Source organism: Astatotilapia calliptera, chromosome 23 (assembly GCF_964374335.1).
Source record: "Astatotilapia calliptera chromosome 23, fAstCal68.1, whole genome shotgun sequence".
NCBI lineage: Eukaryota > Metazoa > Chordata > Actinopteri > Cichliformes > Cichlidae > Astatotilapia > Astatotilapia calliptera.
In genome coordinates this window covers 49,105,306-49,123,876 of record NC_137443.1, presented here as the reverse complement: position 1 = coordinate 49,123,876, position 18,571 = coordinate 49,105,306, and the positions used below count along the sequence as shown (strand labels likewise).

The 18,571-nt window shown below is 43.3% G+C and overlaps 2 protein-coding genes across 3 annotated transcripts; both read left to right on the top strand.

Moving 5' to 3' along the window:
• The first annotated feature begins 220 nt into the window (after positions 1-220).
• Positions 221-13,299, top strand: cep70 (centrosomal protein 70). 2 transcript variants are annotated; one of them, XM_026158230.2, is made up of 12 exons: positions 221-768; positions 1,113-1,212; positions 1,555-1,678; positions 2,787-2,967; positions 3,452-3,603; positions 10,427-10,532; positions 10,630-10,752; positions 10,852-11,001; positions 11,138-11,306; positions 12,388-12,496; positions 12,577-12,656; positions 12,940-13,299. In XM_026158230.2, exons 1-12 carry the CDS (start codon positions 760-762, stop codon positions 12,999-13,001), a joined length of 1,365 nt encoding a protein of 454 aa, XP_026014015.2. In that variant the 5' UTR covers positions 221-759; the 3' UTR covers positions 13,002-13,299. The 2 variants fall into 2 exon arrangements, with proteins under 2 accessions (XP_026014015.2, XP_026014014.2); XM_026158229.2 differs by lacking the exon at positions 221-768 and adding an exon at positions 811-1,005.
• A 2,798-nt stretch (positions 13,300-16,097) lies between these two features.
• Positions 16,098-18,348, top strand: LOC113015877 (ankyrin repeat domain-containing protein SOWAHC-like). The gene has a single exon (XM_026158235.2). The coding sequence runs from the start codon at positions 16,199-16,201 to the stop codon at positions 17,408-17,410; it is 1,212 nt and encodes a 403-aa protein (XP_026014020.2). The 5' UTR covers positions 16,098-16,198; the 3' UTR covers positions 17,411-18,348.
• The last annotated feature ends 223 nt before the right edge of the window (positions 18,349-18,571 follow it).

The following is an 18,571-nucleotide window of genomic DNA, read 5'->3' as shown; positions in this document are numbered from 1 at the left end:
GAGTATCCTTTAAAAGGAACTAATGGAAATATTTGGGTTTTTAAAGAGCAATAAGTATTTATATGAGACCACAGGTGTAAAACTGTTCCGATCCACACTCCAGCCCAGAAGGTGGCGGTAATGCACCTGAAGTTTGACAAGATAGACGAAGAAGAAGAAGAAGAGAGGGGGGGGGGGGGGGATACCTACCTTGGCACGACACCTGTCGGATAGTTTGCTTGTTACACTTGTTTGAAAAAAAAAAAACCCTGTCGGATAGTTTTTTTGTGTAAGCTGATTGGTCAACAAGTCGAATAACCACTTCCTATTGGTTTACTATAGTGACATCATCGCGCACTTATTTGAATGACGGAAGGAGCATATTTTCTGCATGAGATGTCTAAAAATTAGCAAAGTGTACATCAACAGCTGGTAACTTAAACTAAATTAACCAGCCTTCTTTGTTCACTACGTTTGCTAAGCTAACGTTCAGGGCCAACGCTAACTTGTTAGCTACTAGTGCTGCTAACACAGTCTGTGCCTGTTTGCTCGATTACAATTATATTTTTAAGTGGACGTTTATTTATCGACTTTCTACAGGAAATACTTACAGTAAGGACTTAATTTAACCACTTTAGGGAGTCTAAGGTGAATGAATGTGAATGGCTGAGTAAAGAATACATTAAACGAAGGTTCCCGAGTTGTGTTGAGACGCCAAAAGAAGAGCTTTTCACTGAAGCCCTTTGGACACTTGTTGATTTCTTTCTGCAGACCGAACCGATGAAACAGGTAAGCTACGTGATTAAAACAGCATGATTAAGGTGGTCCGAGGCTGCTGGGTTGTTGGATCGCCTTTCATACACTGCTTAGCGACCGCTCTCCGATACACGAGCTGCATTGTTAATGAAAGCTGGGTTTACGTTGAGTGGGACGTTTTTACGCGTGGATATGGACTTCAGGACTACTTATGCTTTACAGTCAAGAAATCAAACATATGTTTATCTGTGGAGCTACAAGCAGTTTCAGGTAGAGCTGTATTTGTGTTAACTGGAAAGTGTTGAACTCCGCTGTCAGTGACGGTTTGTAAATGGCCTGTATTTATTTAATTTTATTTTATTTTGTGTGTGTTGCAGCAGGAACAAGTGGAGTGGGATGACGTGAACAAACGTTTACAACATCATGGTTTTAAACCGGTGTTTTTTGCAGATCCCGCTGAGAATAAGAGTCCTGCAGGTAAGAATTGTCACTACGAGACTTTATCAAAGGTCACGTGTTACGGTGGCCGAAAGTGAACAATCGTATCAGGCTGAAGACTGTAACAACTATACATGGAAACAAAAATCAGAATTGAAGACGGCTAAGGACAGTGTTTAAAATTAAAGTGGCTCAACAATATAGTTACTGTGTTAAATTTCAATAGATTTAATTTACATGCAACTTTAAATGAAAAGAATGATTTAAATGGTCTTTTTGTTGTTTACTTGTTTATAAATTCTACTTTGAGTTTTAAGCAAAATGTTTGGCTTGTCAGTGTGATTTGATGAGTAATGTATACGGTTGTCTGTGTGTTTGCAGATTTGGTCCTTCTGGACAAGAAGTCGGCTGCTGAGCTGAGGACAACTCTGAGGGTGATGCTCACAGACTCGGAGAGAAGGCAGGCCCTGATCCAGGAGCTTGTCATGTCCAACAACCAGCTCAAGTAAGTTCAGCACTGTGGAAGAAACATCCTAAGTGGTGCTGGGATGTTATTTAGTGATGTTTTCAGTGAAACATGTTTGTAACTATCTGTTTAAACATGGAAACTGTAAATAGCCCCCCACCCCAAGGACATTATTGCAGTTACGAATGTCATCTTACTGGACTGAACCTCAGACTGTCCTGTAACGTGGCTAGGAGAGCTGGGGTCTGTTTCAGTGACACATGTGCAATGCTACTGCTGGATATTAATAATGTATATGCAGTGTTGTATAGACCACCTGTCCTGCTGTCATTTAACCTCTCCAACATCAGATGAGTATCAGGAACACACATTTCTTGATCCTCACAGACCAGTACAGGCATGAAATGTGAGACTGGGTGGCACACTGCTGAGATGGAGTCTGTATGGAGCATGTATGCTCACCAAGTGTCGGGCAGTTTCTGTTGGTGCTTGGCTTTTCTCCAACAGTTCAGCTCTATTCAATTCAGTTTATGTTTATAGGGCCAAATGATAACAGTTTCCTCAAGACGCTTTATATTCTCAAGCAAAGACTCCAAATTAGAGCAGAGAAACCCCAACAATCATGTGACCCCCTATGAGCAAGCACTTTGGCGACAGTAGGAAGGAAAAACTCCCTTTTAACAGGAAGAAACCTCCGGCAGAACCAGGCTCAGGGAGGGGCGGGGCCATCTGCTGTGATTGGTTGGGGTGAGAGAAGGAAGACAGGATAAAGACATGCTGTGGAAGAGAGACAGAGGTTAATAACAGATATGATTCAATGCAGAGAGGTCTATAGAAGAAAGCAGTCCTACATATTTGTTTAATATGAAGGACATATCCTGGTCAAAAATGACTCCAAGGTTCCTCACAGTGTTATTAGACGACATGGTGATGCCATCCAGAGTAAGAGTCTGGCACATTCTTCTGGCTACATGTGCTCTTCTTTTCTCACCCTTTGAGATTTTAACTTGTTGATGCTGTTTTAATAATTTTACGTAGAAGTTTGAAGTCATGTTGCCATAAAGTATTCAGCGAGCCGTTCAGGGCCTTAGGACTACACAAACTGCAGTCAGCAGGTGCAGACATGCTTTGCTTTGTGTGTCGTCAGAATGGAGGTTCAGGAGCACATGAGCCGAGCAGCTCAGCAGTGTCAGAGGGTCACAGAGCTGGAGGAACTGTTGGACAAGGTGAAGACCAGAGTCCAGGATCTGGAGGACCGCTACCTTAGCAAGGCAGTCCAGCAGCACAGCCACACACAGCAACTGCAGAAGGAAAAACTGGAAGCACACGTGGGTCGTTCAGCTTTTTATTTCACTGTCTTTGAATTTCCCGTTAACAAAAGGGCATTTACAAAGAGTCAAAACAAACGGCACAAGCACTCGAAGCCACAGTTACTTCTTACAACTCGGCACCAAGTAAATTAAATTTCTTTTGGAAGTCTTAGTCATGCTGAACAGCTCTGTGCATGTAAAACACTGAAAAAACACTATAGTTCATATAAGCAGATGTCTCCAGGTGTCTGCTAAAGTTTACATGATGTGAACATATTATCTGTAATGAACAAAGTCACCAAAGTTAACACTGAACCTTGAGCTGTTTCCCAAACATTTAACAGGCTACCCTGAACTCTTTAAGATGAGTGTAGGTGTTTATTTTCATCGACTGCATGTTTTCTCATAGAGCACACATTTAAACATTAATGTTATGTTTCATGTTTCAGTGGTTTGCAGTTTCCGTGTACTGGTAAAAGAAAAACCTTCTGCGTACTTTCAGAGACGGTGTGAGATTCTAGAGCAAAAGCTGTCGAAACAGAAAGAGGAGGCAACCCAGCTTCAGAGGAAACTCCATTTCATCCCCAAAAAAGAAGAGCAGCGATTGGCTTTGCAGCGTCAAGCCTCCCAGCAGAGGTCTCCTGCAGATCAACAGTAAGATATTTGAAAACCTCACACACAAGATCATTGAACAGTGTGTAAAGTCTGTTCTAGACTGTCTAGGGAGGGCAGTCAGCCATACTGTTGTGCAGATCTGTAGAGGAGGGCTCATATCAAATAATACTACAACAATACCAAGTCAAAGTGAGCGTATCCACATCAGTCAAACATGGCATGTTGTAGCAGGGCCCATGCTCAAAAGTCAGGCCTGTGCCCCAGACGTGCTCAGACATGCAGACGGGAACATGCTGTGAGTTTTTGGGGAAGTTTGACTGAGTCAGCGAGGCTTAATCTGACCTCAGATTGCCTCAAATTTGGCCTCATTCTACCCCTCTAAGTCAGAGCACCAGCAGAAGAACCTGGAGGAAACAGACCAATCTGACCCAAGGTCAGTGCACGTCACATTGTCAATGCGATGTCTCGAGAACAATGCGATGTAGGATTTTCAAATTGATACCATAGTTACATGTAATAAAAACAAATCGGAGACTAGTTTGAATCCTGGTGACCTCGACTTCAAGGTCAGGGGTCAGGTTTTCTGAAAATTCAGTGAATGCAATAACTTTAAAACAAGGCGATTCTGAACCTGTTAGGAGGCTGAGGGCTAGTACTGGCTGCTGCTAGCAGTTTCAGATCTCTCAAAAGATGTCTAGTTGGATTTGTATCTTGGTTCCGGCTGAGCCACTTAAGGACATATACAGACTGGTCCTGAAGCCAGTCCTTTGTTATCTCAGCTGTGGGCTTAGGGTTATTGTCGTTTTGGACGATAAACCTTTGCCCAGGTCTGAGCTTCAGAGCCATCTGGAGGCCACTGTGCTCATTAGGACCATCGGTGCTGCAGGGATTGTTCTGTAGTCTTTCCCAGATCTGTGCCTCGATACAGTCCTGTCTCTGCGGTCTGCAGACTGCTCTTTGGACTTCAGGACTTGTGCCCTGACATTCACTGTCAACTATAGGATCTTATATAGACAAGTGTGCTACTTCACAACATGTATCCAGTCAACTGAATTTACTACAGGTGGACTCCAAGTTGTAGAAACTAAAAGATAAGCAGTCTAAGGAGCTTGGAAAGAAAAGCTTCTGGACTTCTTTAAGTTTCTTGAAGGCAAGGCAAATTTATTTGTATAGCACAATTCAACAACAAGGTGATTCAAAGTGCTTTACAGAGACATTAGAAACAAAAACAAATAAAAAGCATGATTTAAAATTGATTAAAACAAACAAACAAACAAACTAACTAAACACACACATTTCACACCTGTTCGCGCGATCTGAACCCTTATCGTAAGGGGAGCTACCAGTCCTTCTGTGGACGAGCTACTTTCTATTTTAAATTCCCTGAATTTAAAATACTCTCTAGACCCAGTCTAGACCCAGCTGGGGAGCTACCCAGAGCTCTAAACCCACTTAACAAACAAACAAACAAACAAAACAGTATATAAAATCAAAACAGACAAAATCAGAACAGTAGATAAAATCAGTAGTTAAATGTAAGTTTTGAAATTTAAGCTTAAAGTGTGGATTTGGTGCTTTATTCAAATGCAGCTGAGAACAGGTGAGTCTTCAACCTGGATTTAAATAAACTGAGTGTTTCAGCTGAACTGAGGCTTTCTGGGAGTTTGTTCCAGATATAAGGAGCATAAAAGCTGAATGTAGCTTCTCCGTGTCTGGTTCTGACTCTGGGAACTGATAAAAGACCGGATCCAGATGACCTGAGGGATCTGGAAGGTTCATACTGGGTCAGGAGGTCACTGATGTATTTTGGTCCTAAACCATTCAGAGCTTTATAGGCCAGCATCAGAACTTTAAAGTCTATCCTCTGACGGACAGGCAGCCAGTGTAAGGACCTCAGAGCTGGACTGATGTGGTCCACTTTTTTGGTCTTAGTGAGGACTCGAGCAGCAGAGTTCTGAATGAGCTGTAGTTGTCTGACTGATTTTTTAGGTAGACCTGTAAAGATGCTGTTACAGTAATCAAGCCTACTAAAGATGAATGCATGGACTAGTTTTTCCAGGTCCTGTTGAGACATCAGATCTTTTATCCTTGATATATTCTTGAGGTGATAGTAAGCTGACTTTGTTATTGTCTTAATGTGTTTTTCTAAGTTTAGGTCTGCATCCATCACTACACCCAAATTTCTCGCCTGGTTTGTGGTTTTTAGATGTATAGATTGAAGTTCTCTGGTGACCTGTAATCGTTTTTCTTTGGCTCCAAAGACTATTACCTCAGTTTTGTTTTTGTTTAGCTGGAGAAAATTGTGGCACAACCAGTCATTGATTTCCTCAATGCATTTACCAAGAGCCTGTACAGGGCCTCGGTCTCCTGGTGACATTGTGATATATATTTGTGTGTCATCTGCATAGCTGTGATAGTTTATTTTGTTGTTCTTTATAATCTGTGCCAGTGGGAGCATGTAGATGTTAAACAGAGGGGGAACTCCACATGTGATACTAGTCTGCTCAGATGTGAAGTTACCTATTGATACAAAGTATTTCCTGTTTTCTAAGTATGTTTTGAACCAGTTTAGTACAGTTCCTGAAAGACCTGCCCAGTTCTCCAGTCGTTTGAGTAATATGTTGTGGTCAACTGTATCAAATGCTGCACTGAGATCCAGTAAAACTAGGACTGACATTTTTCCACTGTCTGTGTTCAGACATGTGTGTTTCACCTCTCATCTGAGAAGCTTCTTCAGTTCTAAGAGCAACTGGTGTAATAAAAGCTGGGACTCTCCACTTCCTCCTCTTAGAACTGAAGAAACTTCTCAGATGAAACACCTTCAAAGTAGGGCTGGGCGATATGGCCTAAAATTCATATTGCGATATAATTTGAAGCATGTGCGGTAACGATATATATCAGGATATATTCTTTTCTTCTGTATAACGCATTTTCCACACTATAAGGACTTAAAATCCTTTAATTTTCTCAAAAATCGAGAGTGTGCCTCATGTATGATTTCTGGTTGTGCTTACTGACCTCGAATCGATTTTGGCAGAAATCTGTTAAAAAATGTTTTAGTACAACTTTGGTAAGCCGCACTGCTTGATGGATGTCAGAGCATTACGGCTGCCGTAGTGAGGAGCTTCGCGAAGTAATCTGGGTCCAAAACTCCGTCAGTTCAGGTCCCAAAGTCAAACGAACACTGAGAGTTAAACTGTCTAAATTATTTCATCTTTAATTAAATCATCAGCGTTGCTGCTTTACCAGGTGTAACAATTAAGTTTAACATCCATGCAAACAGAATTTATTAAATTTAACAGAGTTAGAAGTTAACAGGAAGTTAGCTCGCTAGTTTCCACCTAAACATTTCATACCGTGTTCTGACAGAGATTTTTTAAACTAATTCAAATGTACAGCTCTGCTATCACTTCCAACATAAATGAAGACAGAAAACTAAACAGCAGTGGCGTTTGCAGGGTTACTGGAGTTGGACTAGCTGGTATATAATGTTGTGCTACGTGACTGCTAGCGACACAGCTATGTTAGCATAACATTAGCACAGTGAAGCTGGAGGATGAAGCCAACTTTTTTTCCACATGATAAAAGTTAACGTGAGGGATTCTGGTGGTCAGGGACAAATGCAGTCGCATAGCAGGATGCTGTACACGGGCCAAACTTCAGTCAGGAGAACAACTGAGATCATTCATCCACAATACGAGGTTAGTCATTAATATACTGCAACAACATGGGAACAGAGCAGCTGCAGAGAATTCAACATTAATGAATCAATGTTACGGAAGTGGAGGAAGCGCAGTTTTTGGCTTCCCCCATATTTCAAAAGTGCTTCATCTCTTTGCTGTGACTGTCGGCATAATTTGCAGATGATAATGGCTGTAGCCGCTGCAACGCTTTCGGCCAAAGCCGGCGCAGCTTGATGACATCATCAACACGCGCTATCGCAATAGAGCGATATAGTCTAAATCTCTATCGTTGGCCAAATTTATATCGTTTCTATCGTATATCGCCCACCCCTACTTCAAAGAAATCCAGACCCTTTTCTTTCCGAGCTCCTTAGACTACAATGACTGACAACCTTCACAGACTAAAAGATGAACACTTTTGTTAAAGTTACATTTATTTATTTTATGAATTTGCATTTTATGAATCCAGTTTCAAACAAGGCTGACAAAATGTGGAGCCAGTGAAGGGCAGTGAATACTGTAAAACCCTTGTAGGTTGTACTGTGAGGGGAATCGGGTGTAAACATCTGCCAAGTCAGTTATGTGGTAAAGAGCAGCTTGTTCTTAAGCAGCCTTGGGCCCTCTATGGCCCACTGTGAGTCCTGGTATCAGGAGGAAGTGTTGTTATTTATTTATATAACAGCGAATCACAACAACAGTCGCCTCAAGGTGCTTACTGTTGTAAAGCAAACACCCCACAATAATACAGAGAAGGGACGGAAAACCTATCAGCAACCGCTTTGCTGATTATTTTGATAGTTGACGAATTTGCCTAATATTTCTTCAATTAGTCGATTAATCAGCGATTATCTCAATAATAACCGTAGGGCCCCGTGCCCACTGTAGGGCCCCGTGCCCACTGTAGGGCCCCGTGCCCACTGTAGGGCCCCGTGCCCACTGTAGGGCCCCGTGCCCACTGTAGGGCCCCGTGCCCACTGTAGGGCCCCGTGCCCACTGTAGGGCCCAGGCCCACAACTTAATTGTTGTGACACGTGTTAGAAACGCAGAGAGGTGTGCTCGATTTGCCACACGGAGCAGCGCGAGAGTAAAGAGATGATGAGATTTGTCAGTTGCAGGTCTTTTGCCCACAACCGAGATGACAGACCTTGCCGACCGTACATACAATACACAAACATCACATTGGGGAGACAGGTCAGGATAGGTAGCGAGGAAAAAAACATCAAAATGTGTAACACAGAAGGATAATACAGGAATGCACAGATATCAACACACCACAGCACAATAAACACAGACAGCAACATGGGAAAGAGTTCCAGTGTGTACATCTGATCTGGGACCGCTGCAATCTTTCGACTGCGCCTCCAGCTGACCCGATGTCCACATCAGAGGGGAGGTAAGCGTTGGAGGTGGCGTTGGATCCGGGGTAGGGAGGGTGATGCATCAGTGAGTGCTTATCAGTATCAGTATATGTGTGCGTGTCCATAGTAGGGCTGCCACAAACCATTATTTTGATAGTCGACTAGTCACCGATTATTTTTGCGATTAGTCGACTAATCAGATCATCATCCATTGAACGTAAAACGTACAGCTTATTGCACCGGCAGCATCTGCTCTTATATAACTATCATTAGCTTACAGCTTTAAGTGTTTAAGGTCTGTGCTAACTAAGAATAAAGCCAAGATGATAGTTTAATGAATTTTAATGAAATTTGCAGATTGTTTCGGTGAAGTTTAATAAACTCCTTGCTATCTAAAATATAACAGGACACCGGAGTAAATTCTCGAGCATCTCACACTTCTGATAATCAGCTGTCTGCTTGATGTTTATTCAGCTGTGTAAAAACTATAAATTTAATCTCAGCCAAACCGATTTACTCAGGAACAAATAAAACACTGAAAAAAGCCAAACAATAACATTTTAAGTTATCTAAGTGACTTATATATCATGTTTAACCTGAGTAGTGAAAGACGGCGGTGGGTTTGAAAACGATTTGCCGGGAGTCCGCTGTTCTCACGGCTCTAGTTAGCCTAGCCCCCGGCTAGCTATCGAGCTAGTGGGTAACAGACGTCTCCGAAAACGTCGGAGCGCTTTTGAAAATATGTTAAACGTTTATTTTGTGACCCAGAAAGAATAATAAGAGTAATATTAAAACTAACTAGCTGCGCTATGAATTCTGGGACACAGCTTCTTCTTCTTCGGGGTTTAACGGCAGCTGGCATCCTTGTACATGCAGTGCTGCCATCTTCTGTTTCAGTCCGTTATTACACTCTTAAATCCTGCCACTTATTCCTGCGTCTTTTGTGATCTTACAAAGCTTCAAACGACGCGTCGACTATTAAATTAGTCGTCGACGATTTTGATAGTCGACTAATCGTGCCAGCCCTAGTCCAGAGTTCAGCTGAGACAGTGTCCTTCGCCCTGCCAGGCTTAGTAAACAGTCTTCCAGCCAACCCAGGTGGCCTTGCAGGGAAAGGGAAGGAACAGACTCAACACAGTCGTTATCAGGGAGTTGTTGTTCAGTTCCAGCCTTGAGCCCACAGCTGGCACCAAGGGGTAGCTGCATTATGATGGTAATTTTTCTTTTGCAACAACTCATGAGAATTTCAAGCTGTTCTCTAACACTCCGACACCGACACTGGTCTCTCAATCTCCTGTTGGAGAACCGTGAGCTTCCCCATGATGGTATCAAACTTGCGCTCCGTGGTGTTGTCATTTTTTGCTCGGAGAGCCGATTCTGAAAACTCACAACTGCAGTCAGCTGTTCTACGATGTAACCCAATATACGCTCAGAGGTGTTATTCTGAGTATTCACGGCAGCTGTAAAGCACGAGGGAGGGGCTAATAATCGGCTCAGTCATTTTTAATGATCGTTGAAAGCCCAGATCGTAATCAAGATTAAAATTCGATTAATTGAGCAGCCCTATCGTCAGTCACACTCCATTAGAAATGGTCATGCACTGCATTGTGACTCATGATAGACACAAAATCCAATTTAAGTAGAAACTGAACTCCCACTGACAAACAAAAAGCCTCCAAATAGTGTTTAAATATGAGTCTCGTGAGTTTTTTGCTGTCCAGACTTTAACCGTGTGAAGAGCACCAAAGTGAATTTGACCCCTGTTCCTGAAATTAAACAGAATTTCTGTATCCAGGAGTTCATCTCATTTCTCATTCGCAGAGCCAACTTCCTGTGGAGCTCGCCAAAACAAGACGGCACAGCTGAGATTAGCGAGCTCATCAGTGACCCAGCCAAGGAAGCCCGGCTGTGTGTCTACTATCATCATGTAAGTGTGACTTGATGTGGTCTCGGGCACGTACTGCTTTGAGCCTTTTTTCCTGACATAACAGAAATATTTCTTCTTTTCTTTCCTGAAATTTCAGCTGTTGAATGAGATCAGTGCAGTTGTAACTGATCATAAAGGTCCTGTGAGAGTGCACAGACCGGACTTCCAGGATGTCCTGTCTACACTGAAAGTGTGGGCAGAGCAGCTCGATCTGCTGAAGGTAAACACCAACAACCTGCCAAACTATCTCGAGCCCTCGGTTAGGTATGTGACGTTTGCTTTGAAGATGAACTTCCTGTGCATGCGTGCTTGTACGTAGGGTCTTCAGTGCAGTTTAAAAGAACTGTCTGTCAGACTAATGCCCTTACAACCATGCGATGGTGGTTATAACACTGACGAAGCAGCAGAGGTTGGAGACATGTTGCTGCTTGTAGACGCCATGCTGGAAAATGCCTCGGCTGATGATAAGGTACAAGTTTGTTACTCTTGTTTGTAGTACTTTATCAGGCTGTTGTGTAAATGACACTGCAGGGCGCGGTGGCTCACATGTCTGAGCGTATACTTCAGAGAAGCCTGCTTATTGCAGCGTTTTCTTTCCTTGTTAGGTCCTCAGAAGCCCCACTCGACACACTCTGGAGTCCATGGTGTCTCATTTTCAGAAGCTGTTTGACGTCACCTCTCTGAGAGGAGTGTACCCCCGTATGAATGAGGTCTACACTAAACTGGGAGAGATGACCAATGCCATGAGGAACCTTCGAGATATCCTTGATCTAGGTGACTTACACAGTGCCTAGTTATGGATGTTATTTATGCAGTATGACAGTCTGGGCTTCTATCAGCATCTCCTGGACACATTTTCCTTCGTTTGGATTGAAACCCTGAAGTTAAAAGTAACTAAGAGTCATTAAAATAAGCAAACTCACTCCTGGAGGCAGAGTAGACCTGTACGAGGAGGTACTAGTGCTAATGCCATCCATCCATCCATTCGCTTCCGCTTCTCCTTTTCAGGGATAGCTGTCATAGGGCGAGAGGCGGGGTACACCCTGCCTCTCGCCAGTCTGTCGCAGGGCCAACACACAGGGACAGACAACCATTCACACCTAGTTTGTGAATAATTTGGATTATCCAATTAACCTGTCCCCACAAGCTGCATGTCTTTGGACGGTGGGAGGAAGCCGGAGTACCCGGAGGGAACCCACGCAAACACGGGGAGAACATGCAAACTCCACACAGAAAGACCCCGGCCTGATGGTGGAATTGATTGAACTCAGGACCTTCTTGCTGTGCGGCAACAGTGCTAACCACCGTGCTAATGTCCTCATGATAATCCATTGTTTGACTGTATAAACATGTGGATGTGAACTGCTCGTTCTTCACATCCAAGATATTCCAAAGTACTGCACAGTAGTGCTTAATTAAAACTGTTGGCAGACACACTGTCCAGAGTAAACTAAAAACAATGAGTGTTTGGAACATAAGAGCAGTGACTGTAGAGGCCTGGACCTGCCGAACACTGCTACTCCCTGCAGGTAGCATCACCTACACTTATCTGCTAATGCACGCCTTGGCCACTAGATGGGGCCGACTGACAAAAATGAATATTTGTATAACTGTATCGTCTTCTTTGTTTTTGTGTGGTTAGATTAGTGTCATGTCTCCACTGGCTGTGACTCTTTGTTTTCGATTACTAACAAGCATCTTCCTCCTGACCTTGACCACAGCAGTAGCTTTCATAACGGCTTCTTTTTCATGCTGCTTCCATAATCAGGAGAGTCTTCCATATTACACTGAGTGGATTACTGTCATTCAGCATCATTCAGCATGAGACTAACAGGGCTGTCTGTGGTTTTGTCAGACGGTGGCGTTTCTCCTGCTGAAGTTGTGAAACATGTGTCCAGACTGGTGTCCTCCATTGAAAGCATGGCGAGGTTCCCTGAGCTGCTGGGAGACATTGATATTGACAGGTTTGCTTTTCTCACACATGAGTTGGACTACCAGATGGCAGCTGCTCAGGCCTGCTTCAATCTTTGCTCCTGTTTTTCAGCATCATCATGAAGGTGAAACAGCACGAGGAGTTCTTCCCTGCGTTCCATGCCCTGGTTACAGGAATCTTACAGACTCTAGGTAAATTCAACCAACTCTATTTATTTTATTTACAAATGACTTCTTGGTAGAAATAAATCCAGGACTCTCATCCAATATTACTGAGGAAACATGAAGATGAACAGATCGTGGTGTTTCCAGGAGCTCGCAGTCAGAATCATTGTGGTGTTGGGTGCCTTCCGAGCACTGACTCGTTGTGAACTGCTCGTTGTCATGTGATTTTAAGACGATCCTGGGCTGGGATTGGCCGAGCTGACTTTAAGCCTGAGATTTCTACTGCTGCTCTTCTCTCTGTGTGTTACAGGAGTGAGCCACCTAGACGACATCCTGCCAGCTCTGAAGGCTTTGACAGAAACAGCACAGTGACCTGATCAGCTTTTTGTTTTTAGTCAAACCTCTATTTTATAAGCTGCCTGAAAGCATGGCTGATGCTGTTTTCACCTCTGTGTGGATGATGCCAGCAGATTTTTACACTTTTGATACTTACCATTGTAAACCTGGCAGGAGTAGATGAGTTAAAGGCACGATGTGATGGTGGTGGTGCCGTAGGAGGTGTGGTCTCTGAAAATCACGTCAGTACTGTCAGCACTTGTGTTTGACATGTGTACATAGCTGTAACAAAAGCAGGCCCCAAACATGGGAGGAATAAAGCATTTGTCAGTTACTAGCAGTTTGATGTCATTTGGTTTGGTGAGCGCAGCGTCCACACACGTCTCATAGATTTATACTCCCAAGCACTAAGAAGCAAAAGTGTTCCAGCTGTAAACGGACGAACGCCTCACATGGAGCTGGTTAGCATACCGTGTTACTGAGGGAAGCACAAAATGTTGCGCTTTAACACTTATTGTGTTTTTCACAGATAACGTCTCGATCAGTAGGTTTAACTGGACACTGTTTGCTGGTTTACCATCAGAATGGTTTTATTTGGTGGCAGCAGCAACGTGTAGCTGAATCATGGTTAATCACGGACAATAACCATATCCAACTTCTTAATAGCACTGAGCTGGGCTGCATTGGTGCATCATATCTTTATTCTCTTTCTTAAATAGATAACTATCATATCTCACAGTACAATAATATTGAATGGGTTGCATTGTTGTACTTTGTCATGTTTCTCAGGTCTTTGTCTGAATTTCTTATGAACATTACTTGTCATGTTCTCATGTTGTTGCTAAGGATTGTCTTATTGCACTGGAGTCACACTGGGTTAAATATTTACACTTGGGTTTTAAGGGGTATTTATTATTTTCTTCATTATTTTATTTACGGGTTGTACGGAAGCCCCAAACGCAATTTCATTGTTCTCTGACAATGAAAATAAATACTTAAATAAATAAAATAAATCCTAATCAGAATATAATCAAACTCATGAATGAGAAATGTAGTCTGAGTGATGGAAAGGATTTGTAGGCCTGACCTTTTGACCCTGACTCCCAGGAGCATTGTTATCACTGCTGTGAGAGCGCAGCAGGTAGTGTGTTATATGTGAGAAGCCCCGACTTTACCATGTACGACTGAAAAGGGGATTTTAGATTATGTTGTGATTGAAGAGTCGTGAAGAGAAAAGGTAACCCTGTGAAACTAAGAGATGTTGTGTCATATTCATGTGCGACTGATTCAAGAAGAAATCATGTTGAAGTAAACTAATGATGAACTCTGAGTCGTTCTACAATAAAATTAATTCCAGTAAGGAAGACTCGAACTTTTGAAGTAATCAATGATAGAGGGACAGTTTTATTAGCCGTACACCTGAACAGTTTCCCAGGAAACAAACTGGATTTCTGCAGTTTTGAATGTCGAACAGTCTGTCTTTATTCGTTTGAATGTTTGTGGATATAATGGAGACTCTAAGAACAAGATATTACTGGAGATGTTATTGGAGATCTAAAAGCAAAATACCCAGATGACTTTACATTAGCTGGTGTTCGTTGTGGCCCTGATGAATGGTGTGGTAGTTTCCTATTTATACCATGAACACAATCCAAAGATTCTTTTAATACGCATCTCAGGACAACTGTTGCTGTGATTTGGTGCTACATAAATAACATTGAATTTAATTGAATAATAATAATGTAATTGGTGTATGGACACATTTTAACCCCATAATAAGCTGGTTTTCATGGATCAGACCCAAATGAAATTGTTGATCAAGAATTAGTTTTTGGTTTGTTACCCAAGATATTTGTTAAATGTGTCGCAAGCCAACATCTCTGCAGCTGCCATTCATCTGAATCAGAGCACTTTAACTAAAAGTAAGACAAAGTATGGAGAGAAAAGCGGGAGCAACTGAAACAGGCTGCATGCCGGTTGACGCATGCGCACTCCTTAATATAAAAATTATTGATCATTGTGGCGTCACTATTACTTTCAAACCTGGAACAGAACTAACTCTCTGACACAAATGGTGGAAATTTAACGCATAAAGTTTAAATGATGGTGGAAAAAAATCCTGTTCAGGTAATGAAAAAGTCAACTTGTTTATTTATATTTACAAAGTGAGAGAATCCCAGAAGACAAACAGATTTTCAATTCAACTTTATTTATACAGCACCAAATCACAACAGCAGTCGTCTCAGGCGCTTTGTAAGGCAGACCCTACAATAATACATACATGACTGAAGGTGATTTAAAAACAGTTCCTACTTCATCGAATTACAAAAAAGGAGAATGAACAAATGTGACGGTAAAATTATGAGCAGCCGTAAAGAAATGTAAATGTTATCAGAATATTTTCATAGCTACTCTCAGGTATTGTTTTTAGAAAAGGTTAAACTGGTTATTTGTCTAACCTGACTTTTTAAAAATTAACTTGACTCAGAGCTGAAAACGGCTCTGAGAAAATCACCAGGACAAGAACGCTTCAGCATTTTGCGCAGATATCAGAGGTAAAAACAATAAAACAATGTATACAGTGAAGCGAGAGATAATTAGTTTAAAAGTATCCAACGGAACTATTAACATGATACACCAAATTACTATTTCACTTAAAATAATAACATCTCCCTCGAAAAAGCTTTATAGTAAAGTCGTAAGAAACAGGAGGTTAGACTGTAATACATGCTGTGAGTGCGGCACAGACACCCATCAGTTCTGGTTTAGTCCCAGTATCCTGTCCAGTAAACACTGGGTGGGGTCCAGTTGGACTCCTGCGGGTATTACTGCCTTGAAAAAAGCCTCTGCAAGAGATTTTCTTCTCAAACTGAGCGATAATATTTTCCTAATGTGGCTTTAACACTCCGTCGTGGGTTTTTACGCACACAGGTACACGTGTAAATAAAAAGTCTGCGAGTATTTTAGTTTCATAAGCGCTGCCTGTTTCAAAGAAAAATGGTGCTTTGGCGCAATCGGTACTTAACAAGTAGAAGTCCAGTGAATCACAGCTGTGAGTAGTTTTAGTGGATGCGTTACAGCCAGCCCGCGGAACAAGAAGTGAGGAGAAACACCTGGTTCAGGTTACGGAAATAACAGCCAAGTCAGAGTTCCGCATAATTTCAACACTGAAAGAATTTGACAGGACAAAGTGTCCTCGGTGTGTTTGTACAGAGGACAGCAGCTGGAAGGCGATGGGAAACTGGGAAAGCTTCAGACGAGACGACAGGGAGTCCAGAAAGGAGCCGGTTGGAAAAGAGCCCAACGTACCAGAAATTACAGTGGCTGAAGCGTCGCCGCTCGCTCCAGAGAGATCTTTCTTTAGCGTACCCGGGCCTGCACACACCGGTAGGACGGGGCAGGTACTTACTGCTGCTGAGCAGCAGGCTGAGTCACAGGAAAGCCTGAGCGCAGCAGAGGGGCTTAGTGTGACCATGTGCAGAAAGTCTGCAGAGTCCCAGCACAGGTCTCCCTTTGGCCCGCCGGAGTCACAGGAGGAGGAGCGCGTAGATACGCACAGTTTGTCTGGAAGTGACGATAACAGCACCCCGAGAGGGAGTCGCAAGCATTTCATAGAGGTCATGATGAACAGCTCCCCAGGGATTCGGCGCTCTTTTTACCTGTCCCCCAGGGCTGAAGCTGACTCCACCTCTATGGTTTCCTCCACCCTGGATGAAGACAGGACAGCTGTAGCCTTGGAGCCTATGGAGCACGAGTGGATGATGTGCGCTTCAGACGGGCAGTGGAGCAGCTTGCATCGCCTCCTCACCGCAGAACCCAGCCTCATCCTGAAGAAGGATTTTGTGACTGGCTTCACCTGCCTGCACTGGGCCGCCAAGCACGGCAAGCCTGAGCTCATAGCCATGATTATTAATTTTGCCAAGCTGCACAACATTTCTGTTAGTATTGATATTCGATCCAGCACCGGCTACACACCTCTGCACATCGCCGCCATGCACGGTCACGTGGAGGTGGTCAAGCTTCTGGTCAGAACCTACAATGCAGATGTGGAGATCAGAGACTATAGTGGGAGGAAGGCCTGCCAGTACCTCACCGACAACGTGAGCGTGGAGATACGGAGCATCGCTGGAGGCTGTGAGTGCTCTGCAGGTGAGAACTCTCATCTCAGGGACGGAAGACGCTGGAGGATCTCTAACATGAAGCCCCTCAGCCAGCTGAACTCCAACGATTGTACTTCTGGGGACAGCGAGGGCCAACCCAGGGAAATGCCCCTCTGGAGGAAGTCCTCACTGAGCAGGATGAAGCCCAAACTGCAGAAGCTTCGTGACAGGACATCCCAGATCGTGCACAGCACTTCATTCAAAGATAAAGAGCAACAGGGAGGGTCAAAGAGAGCCTCTAGATCCAGAGCCAGGAGCCACTTCTTTGGGTCAGATCAGTACTGACCCAGGATGTGGTGGAGCACTACCTATATCTCCCAGCTTATTTTCATCCATCGTTATTGCAAACGACCTTTCAGTGCAGTGTCTGCTTGACTTGACTGAACATCGTGTTGATTCAATGGGAACGTGAAAAACATGCTTTACTAGCTTTGGATTATCAGACGGGAACTTCTCTGTGTGGTGAATATATGAAGCAGCTTTCATGGTTACTGTGGCCCGCTGAAGGTTGTGGGGTCAGTGGAGGTGGACATGAGCGAGTGTACTTTTAACGGCTTTTCTCTCCTTTTAGTTTTCTTTATGAAATAAACTAAGGGAACAGTAATGATCAGCTCCATGATGTACAACAAACGCACACTGTGTGTTCACAACAGTAACTGCTATTAGCCTTTAAATCAGATCACAGACGGTGAGACTCCCTCTGCAGGCCAAGCTGGGTATTTTTATCCATCCACAGCTGACACTAAAGCCCGTGGACCTTAAGTCAGTAATCCGCCTGCAGTGATCCAGGTTACTGTGTCACGAGGCTGTGAGGGAGTGTAAGGTGACAGAGAAGCTCTGTGTGAGCACTTTGTGTGACCGCTGAGCGCCGAGTGCACGTCACGTGATCCGTTTGGTTTACTGTATGTGAGGACAGCAGTGCTGAGGTGGAGGCACAGCAAAGCGGAACAGAGGCTGACGAGCCACGCATGTACTAAACGCCCTGCTTCACCTTCTACTCACACCCGGCATCTCATTTCTGGGAAAACCTTCTCCCTGATGTTGTGTGGATGTATAGAAGTTTTGTTTCTCATCAGTGTGTAAAGAAGCACTTCTTCTCTTAGCTGCACGTTTAATCGTTAACAGCTTGCACTTCAGCATTTATTTTTGCACGTTTACCTGGTTTAATGACACCATTTGAATGTTTGTTTTACTTATTAAATAAAACATCTGATTTAACTCTTGTTTCAGCTCAGCTTGGGTTTCCTGGTCTGAGGAAATATTCGGCTGTCCGTCTTTGTAATGTTACCAAATCCGTTAAAGCAAACTGCTGCTTCAGTAGAGATGCAGATTTTTACAAAAGCCCAGTGAGTGACTTTGATTTAGACCTTTCTAAAAACTCTTCCCTAAAAGAGTACATGCAAGAAAAAGTACTTACAACAGTACTAAGCTACAGAGTAACAACAC